At 44.1% G+C, this 21,192-nt stretch overlaps 2 protein-coding genes across 4 annotated transcripts; one reads left to right on the top strand and one right to left on the bottom strand.

Moving 5' to 3' along the window:
- Window positions 1-568: 568 nt before the first annotated feature.
- ercc8 (excision repair cross-complementation group 8) lies at window positions 569-7,200 on the bottom strand. 2 transcript variants are annotated; one of them, XM_037259593.1, is made up of 12 exons: window positions 6,844-7,200; window positions 6,672-6,767; window positions 6,309-6,410; window positions 6,087-6,210; window positions 4,771-4,852; window positions 4,209-4,277; window positions 3,941-4,007; window positions 3,013-3,116; window positions 2,646-2,770; window positions 1,965-2,162; window positions 1,486-1,572; window positions 569-1,132 (listed from the first exon to the last, which is right to left on the bottom strand). In XM_037259593.1, the coding sequence occupies exons 1-12, from the start codon at window positions 6,957-6,959 to the stop codon at window positions 1,067-1,069; spliced, it is 1,236 nt and encodes a 411-aa protein (XP_037115488.1). In that variant the 5' UTR covers window positions 6,960-7,200; the 3' UTR covers window positions 569-1,066. The 2 variants fall into 2 exon arrangements, with proteins under 2 accessions (XP_037115488.1, XP_037115489.1); XM_037259594.1 differs by lacking the exons at window positions 6,087-6,210; window positions 6,309-6,410; window positions 6,672-6,767; window positions 6,844-7,200 and adding an exon at window positions 5,216-5,342.
- Window positions 7,201-7,329: 129 nt separating this feature from the next.
- Window positions 7,330-21,039, top strand: ndufaf2 (NADH:ubiquinone oxidoreductase complex assembly factor 2). 2 transcript variants are annotated; one of them, XM_037259293.1, is made up of 4 exons: window positions 7,330-7,546; window positions 18,299-18,388; window positions 19,308-19,348; window positions 20,542-21,039. In XM_037259293.1, exons 1-4 carry the CDS (start codon window positions 7,432-7,434, stop codon window positions 20,788-20,790), a joined length of 495 nt encoding a protein of 164 aa, XP_037115188.1. In that variant the 5' UTR covers window positions 7,330-7,431; the 3' UTR covers window positions 20,791-21,039. The 2 variants fall into 2 exon arrangements, with proteins under 2 accessions (XP_037115188.1, XP_037115189.1); XM_037259294.1 differs by lacking the exon at window positions 7,330-7,546 and adding an exon at window positions 10,863-11,045.
- Window positions 21,040-21,192: the final 153 nt, after the last annotated feature.

The raw sequence follows: 21,192 nt of genomic DNA, 5'->3' as shown, positions 1-21,192 counted from the left end.
CCTAGACTCAGCAGTCAATGAGGCAATGCCTCATTATAACGTCACAATACCTTACCTATGCGATGCGTCACACTAATTCTGTCATCATGATCGACAATTGGGAAGACAAAAAAAACAGCGTGTACAGTATGCATTTCCCCATAAGAACAGTACACTCCAAAAAAAACAAAAAAAATATTTCAATTCACACACACACAAATACACACATACACACACACGTACACACATTGTATAGCACTAATTAATGTTCTTGTGCTTCTTCCACCTTTAGATGGTTACAAAAGAACTCAATCAAAAGAAATGCACTAAACAAAAACTGGTATATTTTTACACTTTTAAAAGAATCTTTATTAATTTTTCAATGAAAAAACACAAACATCTTTTTAAATCAGACCTATTTATCTGTATTCCTTTTTGACATTTTTATCAACAAAGTGTAACAAAATTGTCATCTTATTGTTTTAATTCATGGAAGATTTTGGTAATAAAAAATATTTTTCAACAAAAATGTTATATTTTTTCAACATACTTTTGCAAATTTCTTAACAAGGCTGTTTGTTTTTTCAAGAGGTTTTATTTTTATAAACAGAAAAAGTATTTAAAAAATGTTGACACATTCAACTATATACAGGACACAAAAAGGCCAGTTTATTTAAAAATAATTAAGTTTTACAAAAGCGAACAGTTTAAGGGGCATCAGGGAGAGGCCTCGCTTGGTATTACTCATATCCTATCGTAAGTTTCAGCGTCAGGGCTCCCAACATAAACACAGATGCAAATTTGAACCACGAATGACTTAAGGGAATGTATGTTTTGCAATGCAAGGTAACACCCATCCATTGATTTGCAGGTGGTGGCAAGAAAATGTTTAGTAAAAATACAATAGGAGAATTGACAAATACTGTATGTGTATAGCAGTCCTCTCAAGTCAATCATTACTAATACTTAAGTAAACCATGATGTCAGGATTATTGTTTCACAATGATTTTTTGAATCTGTTAATCTGTTAATTTGCTAGCACCATAGTTCAAACAATAGTGGAGTCCATTGGTGAAACCTTGAAGCATCATTCTTCATCGCTGCTCCAGTTGTCCTGGAAGGCGCGGTCCACTGACGACCTCACTGCAGCAATCTGTAAAACGACAGTAAAATGAAGTATCAACATTAAAATACAGCGCTTTGGATTTAGCTCCTTAATAATGAAACAGAATGTGATGATGCAAGTGTGGAGCAGAACAGCGTGACGTCGTTTTACATTCCTGTCATGATTATCATATAATGTCATATTACAATAGACCAAAACCATAACTGACACATGATTTTCATGGTCATGCAAGTGAGTAAGATGACTCGTCATTTCTGACTGACAAACATTCTCGGTTTTGGAAATTACAAATCATCAAAGTCAAAGTCAAAAGTCAAAGTCTGCTTTATTGTCAATCTCTTCACATGCCAAGACACACAAAGAAATCGAAATCATGTCACCTGATCTGACTCTTCCTCCACATCCGGGCCACGTAGGACCGGAACCCATGCAAGTATATTACCGTCTTTACCTGCGCTGTACAACTCCTATATGCCGGGAAAAGACACAAATAAGTTATATGTACACAAAATGAGCTCCATCAATTTCTGACAGGCACACAAAAAAAGAAAAACACACACACATGCAGAAGGACTGCTGAATTGTTACCTACAAGTACAGTAAACAAACAAAAAAAAAAAGGTTTACACAAGCAAAAAAATGGGGACAACACAGATTGCCATCTTGGCAGAGGTGGCTTCTTTGCCCTGAACCATGAGTGAAAAGCCGCTTGACGGCATTCCCACTGCAGAGTACAAACGAAACCGGCATGACACAATGCATTGGAAGTGGTATGTCCTCTCGCTCTCATAGGCTCAAACGTGCTCCATTAGGAGCAATTGGGGGATGAGATATTTTTGGCCATTTTGGGACATCTCACCTGGTGGTCCGGGTGGAACTCGCAGCAGTCCACGTAGTTGAAGTGACCCCGCAGCATGGTGACCAGCTCGCCCGTGTGGAGGCCGTACACGGCGACTGAGCTACCGCACGGCACAAACACAAACTCCGGACTGCAGCCCCGCGAAACCGTCAACTGACGCCTCTTGCGGCTCTTGTTGCTCACTTTCCCGTAGTTCACCTGAGGGAAACGGGTGAAGACTACGTTCATACTAAAACCAGGGAATGTTGTTTAAAAAAACAGACAATCATGAAAGATGCGTTTTGTCCCAAATACTACCAATTGCCACTACAAAGGGACGTTTGTAAAATGCACTCAGTCCTACTTGTTCAACTGTGCCCTTTCAATTTCCTCAGCTCAACTATCAACCATCTCAAGACTATTGCTCTGTTTTCCCCTGAGGAAAGATTCTCCACCTCTTACGTGATGCTGAGTCTTGGAGGTGGAACAACAACAAAAAACAATAGCAACCCCTGGACATTTCAGCCGAGCTGGAAATTACAGCCGAGGGATACGTTAAGGGCTCAAAGTAATGGCAGATTTTCTTCAAGCCTTAATGTAAACGATGTTGTCACATGCGACCAATTAAAGAAGTCCCCAACAGGTTATGCAAATACGTTCTTATTGGTTGGGATAGGGTCATTACTAACATAACTAACATACCAGGGTGTTTGCCCCTGTGGCGCTGTTCCACAATCGCATGCGATCATCGGTCCCAGACGTGAGGAGGTGCAGGCCGTCGCTTGAGAAGCACAGGCCGTTCACTCGGCCGTTGTGGGCTGTGTTTGCTGGGGATTGATAGGAAAAACGCATTATGTTAGCCTAATAGCATCATTTGAACTTGCTGTCACAAAAGCAATTCAAAATTACAAATGTGGCGGCAATTTATTTTCCTCATGGTCTATGAAGCTAACGCTTAGCGACTTAGCCAATGATACTGTTCAGAAACATACATACAAATATCTTCCCTAAGTCCTGCAGCACAGTGTACAAAATACAAAATAAATGTACTCAGTGAGTGAATGCATACCTGCCTCAGAAGCGCCTTTTGATTTGTCTCCATTGTGCTGGTCCAACGTAAATAGGCAATCTGATGCCCGACGCACATCCCACACTCTCACTTTGCTGTCAGCACTGGAGGAGACAAATTACCATGTTTGTTGGACTTATAGCAGCTCCTTCACAAGATAGAATGTTAAATAGCCATCTTTCTTTGACAGTGTCAATAAAAAGTGAGCATAATTATATTTGTAAAGGAAGAATTGGCCCGGTATACCTATTGTTACCTTTAATTGTTATTTCTCTGCATGTGGGGATTAACCATGCAGCCAAATGAAATATCACAAAGGCGTGCGTCACCACGTGCCTCTTTTGTGCCAGTTGTTTTCAAAATCACTTCGACTCCAAAGGGAGAGCGGCGCATGGGTCCCACTAGATTAATTAGTCGGTCTAATGTAGCATAAAACAGGTGGAGGGCCAGCATCCACCATATGCTTTGGTGACACATCTAGTGGAGTGCTAGAGATGTGCAGCCATCATCTTTGACTCCAGGCCACCATGTGGCCAGATGGCCAGGGAGGGGAATGACAAGATGAGCTGGTGGAATGATCTGCTGCCTGTTATTTCTCTCTTTGATGGGTCTCTGGGGGTGAATTACACTCACCGGATGCTTCCTAAGGTACGCCTGCACAATATAACAAGACCCAGTGTAAAAGCTGTATCCAAAATGATTCTGTTAATGCTTAGTTTTGACATTGAGTGTTAGAATAGTTGCTTAATTAATAGCGTTCAATTCAGTGTCGTAGATGTCATGCTGCAATTAATTGTGTTTGTCATACGTAAATAAGAAGAAAGTCCCATTTATCCAATTTGTAAAGCTCCATCCTTCCAGCAGATTTGAGTCTTCTTATTCATGCATTTCACCAGTAGGAGCGAAGTGGGTTGTAAATGGTGCCTACCTGGCAGTGGCTAGGATATGTTCGTATCTAGGTGACCATCGCACGGACAGGACCTCTGCTCTATGACCTGAGGTGGGGATGAAGTAAGTTTTCATCATTCATGCGCTTAATTAGAATATCATAGAAAATTTATTGATTTGACTAGTTCAATTTAAAATGTGAAAAACATTATCTAGATGCACAAAGTGATTTCTTTTCATTTTGATGATGATATTGTAGCTTTCAAATAATAAATGTATCTGTGTGTGTTGTCATCTAGCACACTAACCCTGCAGGACTTGGATCTTTGAACCGGACTTCAGGTCACACAGCTGTATTTTAGGATATTCGGTGCCAACTGACAAGATAGGACACACACAAAGACACACTGAAAACTACATTCTGCCGCACATTCCTTCGAAACCAAAGTTCAACAAGGGAGGGGTGCTCGGAGGAAGCTCCAAAACTGGACTCCCCGGGTTGTCAGAAACAAGGTGTGGTGAATCAGGATACAGATAACAACTGCTAATCACGAGCAAGTCCGTGCACATCAGGGCAAGTGAAATTCTTCCAAAATACTAAATGATCAAATTCAACTGCTGAGTGTCTTTTTAATAGCAGATTGATTCAAAGAATTTTCTAGATCTACAAACAGTCGTCGGACAGAGAGAGACTTTTATTTTCTTTCTCTGAAGCACGTGTATGACTAAGACAACTGGTATGGGTAACCTGTTGTTCCGGCTCGGTGATGTAGTAGTGCAACAGCATAGAGAACAGCTCACATCACACTTCCGAGCCTCTTCTCGTTCTGCTCGGTTTTAATGAGTAAGGGCGTGCAACCAAATGCCTACCTGCGATGAGACTGTGCTTTCTAGCAATGGGTGACAGGTGGTGGCTGTAGACGGTGCCTTCAAACGTAAACACTTCAGCGGGCTGAGGGGAAAACAACGACAAGAGGGGTGTTTAGAAAAAAAATCCACATTTTATTATTTTTTTCAACATTTGTTAAAAATAACTTTTTTTTTCTCCTAATATCTCACTTCTTGCAGCCAGCTCACCTACTTTTAACCTCAGACTGTCACAAAGATGTGTCAGATACCAGTCATTCTATCAATGAATTACTAACCATGACTCAGTGCATACCAAACCAAACTGAAAACAATGACCTTAAATTGACCAAACTGTGTTCTGTAAACTGTCCCACCCCGAATGAATGCTATCTACAATGCAATAACCCATATATGTTTTATTAACGGAATATTGTTGTCATAATCCTATTAAGTAAATTGTGCCTACCTTTGACTGCAATACAACAATGAGGCTGGTGGCGGCCTTAGCCATTTAAACATTACTGTTCCGTTTGTACAGCCTTGACAGTGCACATGCAAACAAACACAGGAGCATTTTTGAATCGCGAATGGCATCTCATTGGTGCAGCTGTGGCGGTTACGATGCAAATACTCCAGCAAATACAAAAAAGCCTCTGTTGCTGCACCATGTGTCAGTTTGCCACTAGTCAGCCTATCAATGGGGCACACAGAGGAGCCTATGTTTGTATAAACATACTCCCTAAATTGTGGGAGACACACAAAAAAACTCAACAAGCTATAAAGGTTCAGTAGGTTCTTTTCTCTTGACCCTTCTTTGAACTTGTGATGTAACCATGAGGCCAGTGAAACTGTAGCTCAAGGCAGAATCGGCCATCTGCGACAATGTGGCATAGGAAGGCAGAAAGCATGAAGCTATTATAAAGACAAAGGATGGAAACAGAGACAAAGGGGGCGGCAACAACAAATCTGTACAATGGAACCTACAAAGTCGGAAGCTTTGACACGGCCACGCCTTCAAATGGAATTTAGCACTTTTAGAGATTTTTTTTTAGAGATTTGCAATCTTGAATGAACCGGACAAACTCTGAAGGCAGCATTTACAATAGAGTCTTAATTGGCTGGCCAACTAGTCCAGGGTGTACCCCATCTCTCGTTCAAAGTCAACTAAGGATAGGCTGCAGCTCACCCGTGACCCTGATGAGGACAAATGCTATAGAAAAATCGATGAATGGATGCACGGTAACACAGCAGTTGAACTCGAGGGAATCAATTATTACGGTACACAGCCTCACCAATAACTCACCATGTCACACGTGTGTGGGCGTGACATGTGTTACCTTAAGAGTCTCTGTGTCCCACACCTTCATTGTCTTGTCAAAGGAGCTGGATACAAACATGCCAGTGTCGTAAGGATACCACTGGACCGTCTCTACGCTGAATTTGTGGGCATGCTTGCTGGACCTACAATTAATTAGATTGAAAATTGTTAATTGTGTGAATAATATAAGATTTAAAGAGATTCTGCTGGACATAACACATAAATGGGGGTCAAGACTCACCTTCCAATGGTGGAGACAGCCTTGCAGGTGTACTGCGGTTTCCCACTAAAGTTCTCCAGGTCATAGATGACAATCACTCCATCGGCACCGCCAGACAACATGCTAAACAAAAATGAAGGGGGCATATTCCTCGTCAGCCGTAAATTACTTTTATGATTAAATGGTACGTTGGCGCCATCTTGTGGCATGTTTCTGCTTTTCAACCATAAAGAGCACGAAAGAATGCAAATCTGTGAGTTTTTTTTGTTTGTTTTTTGTAAAAACTTGGGCATAAGTTCCACAGGGGAAAAACGTGAAACGTGACTATAGGCCGGGGGAGAGATTACTATAATTCATAGAAAACAAAAATAAACATTTACTCACTATTTGCCTTCTATGACTTCAATGTCAACGGTATTGACACCATTTGCGTGGATTCTCTCCACATCCCTGTCTGCATTCAACTGCAGGCTTAGTACTCTTTTAAGATGCATAAAAAGGAAGATCATTATTTACTGCAAGGGCAAGTGCTGTGTTACAGAGCATCTGTGTTTACCTTCTCGTCGCCTCCACCCGCCTGAGTCGCAGAGGGTCATCCAGACCGGCACGCCTTGCTGCCAAATAACCCAGCATTGTTTCAAAAAAACATAACAGGGGGTTACATTTGTGCATATGCAAGATTTGTTCGATGCTAACAAACGAGCTGGCATGCTATCTGCCGTAAAATTGAGATTTTCTAACAAAAAAAAGTTTGTCTCACAAGTTGACATGACAGCTCATCCATCGCTCTATATGCAACGGTAACATCCACGTTACAATGTAATGTAACCTCTTAATTAAGTGGCTTTGTTTATAATTTCATTTTGCGACTGATACAACGCCATTTTGAAAGGGGAAAAAACACTTCCGGTAACAAATGAGCAGATTGGTTCTGCAAATCCGCCGTATGTCCAATTGGAGGGCGGTTTGTTCAAGATTGGCCCGCCCCCCGAGGCACAACCCCTGCTGAAGTTGGCCAACCAGCATTCAGTTTATTTACAATTGACCATCTACCGGAAGTCTTTCATAAACAACCGGAGTAAAGCGCAACCCTGTTGGCAAGGGTGCACAGAAGACAACTAAATCCTTCCCCTTACCTGTAAATATGAATAAAATGGTCGGGGCGTTGCGGAGGACGTTCGGCGTGGTACGGGAACACGTCGGCACGGACCACCTGGGGAATAAATATTACATTATCCCCGAACAGAAGACATGGACAGGTAAGCCATGGAGTGGCGTGTTGAATTTAGGTCGATGCAATTTAGCCTAACAATTCAGTAAAGAACGGTTTAAAGCAGTGTCAATTTATAAACAATTGACTCAATACGGTCTTGTTCCCCTCTACGATGTCTGCAATGGATAGTCTTACCTGCTTTGGACCTAATGTTTTTCATCTAATGTCGTTTCACCCTAGTCAAATTAACATCTATAATCGATTTCTCATCAATGTTTTGTGGATTTTGCAAGAATTTTGCCATTATAACTTTCAAAAGTGTATGCACTCTTGGTTTGACAGCCTTTTCATTGCTGTAGTACCTCACGCCTACCGCTGGATGGAGGACGAGGCTCAATAACGTTATTCAGCTGCTGGTTTCAGTAAATAGATGCCCATGTATAGCTCTTTTTTTTAAATTAAATTGTAAAAGAAAAAAAAACACTGAAAACCAATAACATTTAAGAGATAAAAGGATTAATGGATGATTGCCATTTTGGGCGTCCATACAATTAACCCGAAAATCAAAATAATTAACCCCTCACATTGAATGTAAAACTGCCCTCCCACCCTAGTTTTTGAAGTGTTAATATTCTGTATAAACGGCATCGATGCGCATAAACAGCACTGACACAGAACGATGTGGTATAGCCAGCCTGACAAATCTCATCTTTCAGAGGTCGTATCATTTTTACACCTTTATTCTCTGTCGTTGTGTTGTCAACACAAAATGGAGAGCTGAAGTCAAACAATGACCTTTTCCGCCTTTTTTATTTTTTGGTGTTATGTATCAACACAGAATGGTGGAGTCCAACATGTCAAGCTTCCAGTTTTGCAGGATGTATTAGACTCCTGTTTTAGACTCTAAGCTTATCAGCATTTTGCTTATAAGCGTACTGTTGTGTATATACAGCACTGACACAGAATTGAGGGGACCAAGTTGGTCATTTTTGACATTTGAGAGGGTGCTATCAGAAGCTTTTTTCTTTTTTTAACTGCCTGTGAAAGCTATTTCACCTTTATGATTAAGCCTTTGATTTAGTGTCAGAAGCCCTTTTACATACATCATCTCTAAGAACCCTACTTTCCACCTCTTTTTCTAGTTTACTGTCTCTATAAATTCCTCTGCCCTAAAAAATATGGAATGAAGTCGACACAGCAATTTTCTATCATCTGTGGTATTGTCAGAGCGGTAACAGAGTCTGGATGATGTCTGTGATTGATTACGCAATTCTAGGACAAATATTGAATTTGTATATACATTGCATGAGACTGGACTTTGAGTTCTGTGTGAAAGGCATAGCAGATAAAATGCTGACTCCTGTTACGGCTACCAGTCCCGGGCGTACCTTGCCTTTTGCCCGAAGTCAGTTGGTATATGCTCCAGCACCCCCCCAATGAAAATAAGCGGTATAGAAAATGGATGGATGATTACATACAAAATTATTGTTTTATGTCATCTTCTGACAATATGGCTCACATTTTGATTAAATACAAAATATACATTCAGTAATAATGAACTCTTCTTGTGAAGATAACGTCTTGGTCTGGAGACAGAGAGGCCAGCCTCCAGCAGGCTTGCACGCATGGTTTCATTCTGACTGAACTTGACTTTGTGCTTCACCTTTTTCTTTGCAGTTTGCCGGGGAAACTTGCGCCCACCTCATATTTATAATTCATTACAAGGCTGCGGGCTGTCAGACTATTCAAATGAGACATCACACAGGCCCATTTCCCATCACGCTACAGGCCACCGTTTGACTGGCCAATCTCAATGACTGACACTGCCGGCCTGCTGGAGAAAAAAAGAACGCTGGACGCCGTGCACACACACACGTGTGAGCACGCCGATGCATTGCCCAAAAAAAAGCAATATATTCTGTCCATATTTACGTCCTTTTTTTCTTGCCACTCTGCCCGGTCCAAGCTGGTGAAAATAAAAGCAGATGCATTATTCAGGCCATATGTCTCGCTAAAGCCAGCTCTTTTTGATCTTAAACTGATAGGCCAAGCGTGGGCTCGTGGCCTTGAGGCTTTGGACCGCTGAGCTTTTTTTCGCCGCTGCATACCAGCCGTCGGTTCGGGCAGGGTGAGCAAAAGCTTTCTCCGCTCTACCTCCTTCATTTGTTCATCCCCCAGTGCTCGTGGTCCATCCTCCTACCTTTATCCATGCTTTGCTGCTCCCATTTTCTACCTCTCTCGGACTGTTACCTTTAGAAAACTGGGGCGTAAGCAATCTTCCGTGTGGTAAACTATGTATGAAGACTTTAATAGTTGTGCCGAGAGAGGACTAAAAGGACACGCCCGTCTTGTTGGTGCAAAAAGCATGAGGTTGTTTTGATCATATATAGGACAGTTGTTTAGTAGAACTACCTAAAAACTGCAACTTGTGGTATCAACAAATCTCTTTTTTAAGTGGGACAATAATCAAAACAGTACAATCGATATGTGGCTCATTGGGCCTCTTCTATTGTTTATGATTACGTCGAGCCTGAGTTTCACTGCGTCTTCATGCCGACTTCTTTCTTTTCCTCCAGCGAGTCCGTCCTCCCCTTGGCCCCAGTTCTCCTTTTGTTGCCGCCTCTCGACTTTCTCTCCCTTTGAAGCCTTGCCAGCCGAGATTGCGATTCAGTACACAAGAGTAGTTCAGTCTGGTGGAATGGCTTGGACTCTCCCCCCTTACCCCTTCCAGTGCCTCACATCAAAACGAACAGGCCTCAGTGTGAAGTGCATGCCTGGAGAGGGAGCAACTGTAGATACCCAGCGCCGTCCTATTGCCCGACCACGGTGCCCCGCTGATGCTTGTCTACGGGCACTGGTCTTGCCGACCCTTGTAGTCGGCTCCATCCGCATGAATACGGAATCAATATTCATTCCACTCTCTCCCTTGCTTTTGTGCACTCGCTCCCCAGCCCCGGCCGGCTCTGCCTCCCGCCGCACGGGGCGCCGTGTCACGCTAACCAGATGAAAGCCGAAGTGACGAACAAGCCCCGGTTCGGCGGCGCGCCCGCAGTTCCCGACGCCTGCCGTCGTCTCCTTTTTTTTTTTATTCGGAAGAAAGGAGGCGCGCTGACATTATCGGCCGCTGCAGGCGCATTTGAAAATAATTGCCTGTATGATTGCTATTTTTCCCACCTCTTTGAGGAGGTGTAGCCTTTTGTCTCGGGGAATCAATGGCTGCTCAATACCGGACAGAGGAAAGGCAGTCTTCTTTCATGTCTGCTCTGAAAAGGGGAGTATTTTTAGCCCTATTCATTTTTAGCAGCGTCTGCCATGCAGTTTTAATCTATCGCTCCTCTCCTCTCCCTGTGTGTGGAGCAAGAAAGGGTTTCAGAGGTTCCTCAGAGGTGCACCACGCTGTGTCAGACAAAAAGGTGCACCATCACCATCCCTCTGCCTTTTGTCTATTATTTATTTGATCAGCCAGCTCTCACCTATCAAGTCCAAACTGAAAAGGCCTGCACTCGGCTATTTCAGGATGGGCGACTCTCGGGACTGCGAGGGAGGTGTGTGTTTCTGTGGCGTGTGCGCATTTGTATCGGCTTTGTATTTAAAAGGAATCAGCGATTGCATGCGTGTGTGTGTTTTTCTTTCCCCCTCCCCGCTTCATGCCCTAACACACTTAACACAACAACAGATGGCCGCGTGTCATCAGATCGTTGATTCAAGCCGCTTATTTTCATGGAAAGAGTCGCAGCGGAGGGAGACGCGGGTCCAAATGGCTGTTTATTTTGCCACAAGTCGTCCCTCGGGTGCCATGAAGGAAGGTCTACCCTACAGTAGGACATCAAGGTGCCGTTTACCGCGCATCAGTGTTGTCCAGACCCGCTACAGTAAATCACGCTAATTGATCAGCAGCTTTGCGGTGCACAAGGTTTAAATGAAGGTTGTTTAATCGTTATGGAGACACGAGTGTGTTTGGCTCATCTTGCACGGTGCCGGTTGCCAAGTGTAGGCACGCGTGCGTGTGTGTGCATGTGTGTGTGTGTGTGAGAGATGGAGCATCATGGAGTGGCTTAACTACTAAATTAAAAAGGCATTTGCAAAGATGGATGCTCAAGCTGAGATCAAAGACGACATATTCCAGTGGGAGAGCATCACAAGTAGGGCACTGCTGCCAATGTCACCACAGTTCACACTTCAAGCCTTGAACTTGAGCGTACGCTCGCGGGTCACTTCATTAGGTACACCCGCAGACTCAAAAGTGGGCAGCGGAGAGCAATGGTTTTATTTCTGCAGAGATGCAATTCACCAACCGAGGTGTTCTAATCTCAGACGGGCCAGCAAGATGTTGCGCCACCCGAGGAGGGGTCTCTTGTCACGAAAGGTCCCGACTTATTCCGAATATTTTAATGAAGCAGACAGGCATAGAGGAAGCGGGAGTGATAAGGCACAGTGTGGTGGAAAAAGAAGGAGACTTTAAAAAAATAAAAATAAAAGAAAGTGACTGACAAAGAACAACGGGGGTGCTGACATCCGGGGTGAAATTACAGAGCGGATGGCATGAAGGAGAAGAATGGTGAGCGTGAAAGGCGATTTTTTTTTTCTGACAGAAAGAGGGTGAAATGAGTGGGTGGACTGGGCAGACGGGAGAAGGTGGAGGCAGGTTAATGGGAAGGGGATTTGATGAGCGTGATGGAGGTGAATGGAGAGGGGTGGACAGCTCTGTGTATGGACATCATACACATGGTGAGGGTTACACAAAAGGACGCTGAGTTCCTGGCTCGCCACCATTTTTCCCCCCCCCCTTCTTCCAGTACTGAGGAGACTGACTTCAAGAGGACTGGTGGTCTTAAGCGAGCGGGGGTATCGCATCCCTCTTCCGCCCACAAGCGTGCCTGCGTTTAGTTAAAAGTGACACTCGGGGGAAATCAGCATTCCTTTTCTTTTACTTCTGTATGAATTATTTTGCTCAGCCTCAGTGGCTTCAGTGGCGGCAGGGACAAACAGAATGAGGGCTGAATTTAAAAAGTATGAAAAAAAAAATCCAGCCCAAGCGGCAGCGGGCCTACTTTACACTTAAGCTCCTCCTCTCTCTCCACAGTGGATGCAAAACAACGGCTGGCCTTTTCCTTTAAACCCTTTCTCTGCGTCACAAGGCTCACAGCTAATAGGTAACCATGGTTACGGGCCTCACACACCCCTCCCTTCCCAGTTATATTAGAGATTGGAGGCAAGAGAGTCCGGATTGCTACCTGGTTTCCCTGGCATCACTGATGCTTATCGGATCACTCCATCTTCATAAGGCTGTCCATTCCCTCGGAATGAAATAAACGAGACTCGGTCCAGGCGTGCAGATGGGCGTCTTCAAAATGCCTTTTTGTTCTGCTGCAGTCGGTTTGCTCGTGGTGGTCCAGTTCAGTTTGGTTCCCCACGGTACAGTTAAAGTGCGGATCCTCCGGGGTTTTTTTTTGTTTTTTTTTGCTGCCGATTCTGATTCGATCATCCATAAGTAAGATTTGCCAAGCACTATTGGTATTTTCAATTTATTCTAACTGTAACTAATGATTATTTTAATCAACATCCATCCATTTTGCTCCGCTTATCTGGAGAGGTAGTAGCTTTAGCTAGGAAACCCCGACTTTCCGCTTCATCCAGCTTCATGCATGTCTTGCGGGTGGGGGATCTTTAGGCATTGATTTCTTATTTCTTTTTATTATTTATTTCCATCGCTTTATTAAACAAGAGGGCACTTTTTTCAGTGACAGTGTTGAAAATGCATAAACAAATTGTGATTTAAAGGGTCGCGTGGTTGCAGGTTCAAACTACAATCTGCTACGGGTGGTCGTTTATTTTTTCAAGGCTTGAAATATGCGCCTTCTTCCCCACTTTTCCCCCCCGCTGCGAGTCAGGTGCTCCTCCGGCGAGGCGTTGGTCCACCCGTCGGCGAGAGATGATTTGTTTATCAGTTTCTCTGCAGATGTTTCCAGTCGGGTTGTTTTCCCCTTCGCTGACATCTGCGGGAGCCATCAAAAGACTGAGCGCTTGACAGTCTAGGGACACCCGCCACGACATTGCAGAGGTGGAAAAAAAAAAAAAAAAACTCTTAGGTCGCCCCCGGCGGGAGTCACCTGGGAGATGATGTGTCAAGTTGGGGGTTGTGTGTGTCTGTGTATAAGAGACAGCGGGTGAGTTGGCGCAGGTGATTGAGTTTAGCAGGGTGGATTCAGGGTTCAAAGAGCAGCCCCCCTCCGAGCACACACGCGCCGTCTTATTCTAGCGAAGGCGTGCCTGCCGTTGGAATTTGGCACGCCACACCGCTGCCACGGCAACCCCCATCTCACCTCCTTCAGCGCTCCACGCCTAAGTCTCCTCCCTCCCTAGCTCCCCACCCCCACCTGGGGGCTGGCAGACGAGTTGCACTCAGACAGGTGAGATGGCTCATGAATATTAATGCAGCGGGGATTTCATTCCTAAAGCTGCCGGAGCCCCTCCCCAACCCCCCCCCCCCCCCCTTCTTTGCCCACCCCCCCTTCCCCGACGCAATGTCGCTGTTTGTCCTTCACGGTGAGAGGCAGCGCCCTCACTCCTGTCCCTCAGGTTAATCTGCCTGTTCACCAGCCTGTGTGTGTGCGTGCATATTGGTAAGTAGGTTCCCCCTAGTGAGTGATGAGGAGGCAGAGCTGTCACAAGGGTCCCGCTGAGATCGAGAGCTGCTAACACCCTTCATGCCTCTCTCACCTCTCTCTCCACGAGGGGGGAGGGGGCCCTCAACTATCCGACTTTAATTGAATGACCAGAAAAAAAATTGCATAAAGTCAAAAGTCAGTTGTTAGAGTTACAATTTGAACTGGGAACTGGAGGTTTCCTCCCTCCGGGGGGCACTAGAGGACTTCAGGGAAGGTGTAGCAGCGAAAGAAAAAGAAAGAAAAGAAATCTGCTAATTTGATGTATTTTCATTTCCTACAGTGATAGATGAGATCGAAAACTCCACAGAGTGGCTTTAAACGTGCCCTGTGATTGGCTGGCAACTAATCCAGTTTCTGTTTCTCATCCAAAGTCAGCCATGATCAGGTCAAGCTCACCTGAAGACAAGCGCTTCAAAAAAATAGTTGGATAAATGAGTTTGAAGGAATTTTCATCATGCTATGTTGTCATGGTCATCCAAAAAAAATAGATATATTTTGTTGGCAGACGCAGTCGTTTGTCTAAAGAGTCAAAATCCAAGTTTTTCTGAAGCGTGTTATTAAAATATCCGCCATTCATTCTGTGGGTCACATTATTATGATTTTTTTCCTATTGTTGTGTCAAGATTTAACCATAACAGCCACTCAAGAATACATAATAGTACAGTCTTGTTGTCTTACATCATTTATGCGGACTAAAAAGTGACCTTTTATTATATAAATGGAGAAAGAAACAAATTTAGACAATGCGTTTTTACTCCCACATAAACAAGCACTTTGACCACAGGAGGAAATAAAACTAAATGAAGCTTTAACATGGGGAAACCATTAACTGGTTGGCTTTAAAGAGGGCAGGACAATATACTACCATGACGATGAGATGTAATTGTAATGCAATTCACTTATAGGACTGTATGATATATAACAATCAATAGCTATGATATTATTACATTCATCTAATTCTCAATAAAAGCCCTCTATTAAATTGTTGTAAAAGCTTTTTTCATTACATTTAAAGTGCAGGAAATGTTGGGTTTTCATCAAGCAGCAATTTAATGTGATTCACATGCAAGCTATTAAAAGTCTTAATGGAAATCCACACAACACTGCAACACGTAGTCTTCTCATGTCCTTTGCGTTTATGGCCTTCAACGAAGGCAGGTCAAAGTCACCTTATAATGGTAGTCTGCTTTTCAGGCATAAAGCACGGCAGCCACAACACTTAGTCACAACTACGTATCGTGAGGGTAGCTAATTTGCCAAGCAAAAACTCTTTTAAAACTAGTTCATTCCATTACAGATGTTTTGTTTTGATGTAAACAAATGATGCAAATTTTCTCATCAAGACATGAAACAACAGATTTATGGAATGTCATTTCCTTTAAATGGGGGAATATTTATTTAATTATACCAGGAAAATGAGTTGCTTGGTCGGTCACATGGCATGTATTACACTCATGAGTATCTCTGCTACAGGGAATTAAATAATAACAAATTATAAATGATACCAAGAAGATAGCCCAGGACTGATAATTCAATATTTGTTATTTAAAGAAAAAAAACATAAAATAAAATATTTGTCACAATTTTCAGATAATTGTAATCAAAAAACACTATTTAATATTGTTTTCCATTATTTTATGTAAACATTAGAGAAAACAAATTCACATACAGTTTGGCTAGTGCTGTTAAGTACCTACTCAAGAAAATTAATAGATGACGTAAAAAATTCAAAAGGCTGCTCGTAAATTTTAGCTCACTGTATGTTATGTTTTTTTTAAATAAACAGATACTCTAGAAATTCAAGCAATGGTCATGCTCGCACTTAAACAGCTGCCGTGTACTGTAAATTACACGCTTATTTGTGTGTAACTTCACCACCATCAGTAACAATCCACTGTGAAGTATTTTGTTCATGAGGACAACTGCTGCCTTTGCTTGCATCATTTCTAGGGGTGGTTGTGTAACCACGGCCTGCGTGTGTTTTTGTGCAGCTGTCCTAGATGTGAGGTTACCAGCAGAGCTCACGAAGCGCCCCCCCCCCCCTTCCAGTGTGTATATGTCGTGGGAGAATCCGCTGTGTTTCAGAGATATATGGACACACTGGATATGTTATTCAAATCCGTGAATAAATGCCTCGGTGGGCCGAGGGGTTTAGTCATGCTGCAAAAGTAACGAGACATGAGAACCATGTCGGAACCTAGCCGAGGAAAGCGATGCAGACGGTGTACTTGATTTTCAGTAAGCGTATTAGTTCGGCATTAGCTATAGCGAAACACTTTGCTTGTGTTAGTGGGGGGGGGGGGGGTTACCGTTTTTGTACCGTTGCCACCCACACCACACCCAATGCAAATACGGAATGGGATCAGTTTATAATTAGCATACCTGTTAAACATATTTGCTCGCTACGCGTGGAGACCAGAGTCTTTTGTTTGCCGGCATTTATTTTTGTTCTGCAATCATGGAGGGGGTGGAGATAGATGTTAGATGATAGCATGTTCTCTGAAACAATTTCTTGGTAGACAAGCATGAGTGTCCCTGAATCCGTCCTGTTTCCCCAGCCCGACCTGTGTATCAAGAAGAAGCTGAGGAGCCGACAAGGCCCTTTTGTGACTCTACTCGTAACCAAAGCAGAACCAAAGCAACGCTAGCCCTAATTAGCTGACCTGATTACTATATAGGCGGGCACATAAAGTATAGAGACAAGCTCGTAAGGCATAATTACAGAAGCGTATACGCTTGGAAGCGGCTTTTGTTTTTTTTCACAGCAGCAGTAAACATGCTGAGAAGATGCTAGCGCAATAACCTGCGGTTGGGACCATCATGGGCGTGTTTACAAAGGGAATACTTTCATCCCAAGGGTTCATAATGCGGATATGTATACGTACATACCGTGATATCACATATGTATAACCCAACAACTAATTAAACAGATTAGTACAATTTGATGTGGTACAGTAATGGGGGTTAATCCAAGTATCAGTCTGTCTTTCTGTTTAGAGATACAGCGGCGTGCTAACTGCTAGTCACTAGGCTAACGCTGGCGATAATATGAAAGTCTTTAAAATAATATTGCTGTCATTTGAATTGACGTTAAGATACAATCATCGATCTAAATCGAAGTCAGTGGTCGTCTTCGAACCCGAAGGACGAATAACAAAGATACGAATAAATGACCTTTTTAATTACTCTTACGTTAAACGCTGCTATTTTGGTGCCCTTGTACGTGTATCCGAGAGATCCAAACATGAAGGCCATCAGTCCGCATCCACTCAGCTACCGCCGTACGCTGATGGAATCCTGACAGATTGTCTGTGTTTTGGAGCGTGTTGTTTTCCCTGCCCATCTATTTCTCTCCTGCTAGCCATCTTTTGCCATGCATCATCACTCTAGCTCTCTTGTCGACCGTCCCCTTTTTACCTCCTAACGCTTATGCTCTCTCAGCGGGGGGTGGCCGGACATGCGACTGACTACCTGTGAGGCGGAATCTGTGGAAAGACAGCAAAACCTGCACGCCATACAAAAGCGTTTCCTTTCATTCTCTTAATCCTCACCCGCCCGCCCTCCTCCTTCGTCGCCATCTCCGTGTCATTGTGTGCCAGCCAAACTTGTCTAATCAGCAGATTTCCACCAAAATAATTGGTGGCGGCCTTGCTGCCGGCGAGCCTCGTGCCGTACACAGATAGGGAAAAGGCGCACTTAATATTCCGCACGGCTCGTGCCTGCCCCCTCCTCCCCTACTGTTCCCTCTGATATCTGACCTCTTTTGTCTCCTGCGCGGCTTGATGTTGATTTTGGAGGGCATTGTTAGCCGCGGCGCCGCCATTGGTAGAGCTGGTCGGCGAAAGGCGGTCGGAGGGGGGCCGTGGTTGGTCGGGTGAAAGGGAGCCTCATTTGCATAAAGGCTTAGCCCAGATTTGGAGCCACTCAGCGAGATCTGAGGAGAAGGGCCCGGGGGCCACGAGGTAATCATCCATGGTCTGTCACAGCGCTGTCATTCCTCCATGTATTTATATGTGCGCACAAGGAGGGGGCTTGTGTGTGTGTGTTTCTGTGTGTGTAAGTGAGACTTGTCATTGTTTTTTGTTTGTACCGCTTTGCATCATCTCGTACGCCCTCTCCTTTTGTTTCAGGGAGACTCGTCCGTGCCAAGAGGATGGTGGAGGCCTCAAATCCCGCAGAGTACGAATATACGGAAGGCAGCATACCAATCGAGTGGGACGGTGAGCGCCAGTCCCTCTCTAAGCATCAAACCGAGGCCTTCGCTTATGTTTTTCCTCTTTTAATTCCACACTCGCGTTGCAAGATGGAGGTTGTGAATGCTTTTTTTTTTTTTTTTTTTTAATCAGACACCTTCTGCCAGCGTTCTAAAAGTATGCCGGTAAAATAGCATTCCTTACAAGTGGATACAAACGCTTCCCTCTGTCTCAGGCTGGCTTTATCCACCTTAAACCCCTCATCCCGCTTCGCCCCATCCCTCATGCATTTTCATCAGCATGCAAATAAGAAAAGGGATAAAAGAGGGCCCAGAATCCCCAGCGCTAGCTGGAGGAAGAGTTGGAGAATCTCTCTCTCACTCTCTCTTTGGCTTCCTTGAACCTGCTAGGCTATGCAGCCAGCTCAGCCAAAATAGAGCTCCTTTCAAAAAAAAAAAAAAAAAGTGCAGTGATATGACAGGAGAGGCGAGGAAAGAGGACAAAGGTACTGATGAGAAATGACAGAGCGTGTACGCTTTCAAATTCCGAGATCAGAGTGGATCCACCCGTTGTCTTCCAGGACTCTCAGTGGTCCAACTGGTTCGAGCAACTGTTTTCTTTCCTCCATTGCACACCGTAATCTGTTCTAGGACACTAGTTGGCCTCCGATAGGAAATAAAGGGGTGTTAACAATGATGCTAAATAAATTGAGGTCTCACGAGATAAGCTGGAATGCACAACGGTAGCTCAGACATCAAATGTTTGAATTGTGAATTATCCACCTTCTGGAGCGTTGGACCCACCACAACTCCATATGAGACCAGGTTGCCCCAACAAGAGGTTGCGGCATCTTAAAAAAAAAAATGCCATTTTGAAATATGACTGCATGTTTTGTTTGTGTGGGTGTTCTCACTATCTGTTTTTTTTATTTTTATTATTGCTGCAGCTTGGATTCGAGGCAGACGGAAGGAGGCTCCCTCTGTAGAGGTACGTCTCCCCCGCCAGCGCCCCACCGCAGCAGCAGCATCCCTGCTGTGATGATGCTTGGACTCTTGGGGGGTGGGCTTTCAAGGCAAAGGAGAGGCTTTTGATTTGGTTTCTATCTTTCGCTTTCGAACGAGCAACTTTTGGGAGCAGCATTAAAATAAACATCGTGTCCTAGTTAAAGCCCGTGAATACGCTGAAGTTGATTTTTCAGGTACTTTATGTGATTATTTAATTTTCTGATGATTTCTTACTGTTGATTGTTGCTAATGAAGATTAGCTAGCTGTGCAGAAGGTCTGTGTGTGTCGGTTTGGCTTTTTTTTTATTCATGGCTTTCTCCTAGATGGGAATGTTGAACGCTGGTTCTTTTTTTTTCCCCTTCCTCTCCCTTGTGTTGCTCTCTCCGGGTTTTAATTGCTCTTTAAACGCGAGAATGCTGGAAACGGTTTGGGCCTGAAACGAAATGTGGCTCGATGTAGGAAATCCCTCGCTCACTCGATCGCCGCCTCTCCTCGCCAGCGGGCCTGTGCCATCCCTACCCACCACTGTGCCAGAACATTCTATTCCAATTTTCTTTGCCTCGTGTCCGCTCGTCGACAGCTGGACCAACCGAGGCTTCACTCCCGGCACATTTACCCTAAACCCCCTTGTCACCTCTCTCTGTCTCTCTTCCCAGTCCAAGTCTGACATAAATTGATTGGATTAAATCCTGTCATTAACAGGCTGGAAAAGCAGCTTGGTATGTTTGCCTCCGTTCTCCCCCCAAAGTGTCGCTTTTTTGGCCGCGCCGCTCACTTTTCCAGGCCAGCGCGCCGCAGCAGCAGCCCAGTCGGCACGGCCTTTTTATGACATGGCTCAAGTGATGGCGAGGGAGGGGGGAGCTGTTTAGAGTAGGAATGTTGGTTGAGCAGGCTTTTCCAAGCGTGGACAATTAGACGTTTCACTCATTGTCATAAATGTGCATTTGTTCCTGGCATTGCTACTTTGAGTTGCTTTTTTTTTGTAAATGTGAGCAGATGCTGCTTTGTGTACCCCTCCAAAAAAAAGGGAAAAATGGAGTCAGAATATCTATCCCTCTATATATTTCTGTCGCTATCGATCGCTCTAGGTTTATCTCTTGTTATCTTCTGGCTAGCAAATGTTTGTCACAAAATCCAATTTGTGTCCAAATGATGATTGGTGTGCATTCACGCAGGAGCTGATGAAGAACGAGGCCTACAGGGAGCAGATCAAGCTGAAGGCCAGGGAAGTGGAGGAGAAAGACTTGGCCCTGAGAACGAAGGAATATGATGAAGGCCTGGTGGCGATTCCATCCAGGACTGTGGCTGCGGGCCATGCGGCCGCTACCAGCTTTGGCAAGGAGGAGCTCAGCAAGGAGCCCACTAGCACCGCCAACACCTTCCAGCCAGGCTCCTGGCGTCCTAATCCCAAACAGGAAGCCTGAAGAGACGGTGTTATGGACTTAGACCACTTGGCAGTAGAATGCAATCTCACAGAAAGAAAGGCTGACTGTTTTCATTCAGCTCTTGTATCAGAGCTCTTTCATTATGCTGCTAATGAAGTGGCAGGTAAGTGCAATTAATTTGGTGTCAATAAGCAATACAAACATTATTTGCATCCTGTTTGAAGAAAGTTGTACATCCAGAAATTAGGAAGCTGTGTTTTATGATGCTATTAAACGTTACACAAGCAACTGACAATGTTGGGATGGTTTAGTTTGATTGCAGAGTGTCACAAAGAAATAGCATTACATTTCATCTTATGGAAATATAGATCTTAAGGACATACACACACACACAATGTTTATGGCCTCCATTATCAAATTTAAAATGTAACTATGACTGGG

Source organism: Syngnathus acus, chromosome 9 (genome assembly GCF_901709675.1).
Source record: "Syngnathus acus chromosome 9, fSynAcu1.2, whole genome shotgun sequence".
Lineage (NCBI taxonomy): Eukaryota > Metazoa > Chordata > Actinopteri > Syngnathiformes > Syngnathidae > Syngnathus > Syngnathus acus.
Note: the sequence above shows the minus strand (reverse complement) of the source record. Positions and strands in the feature narration are given on the sequence as shown.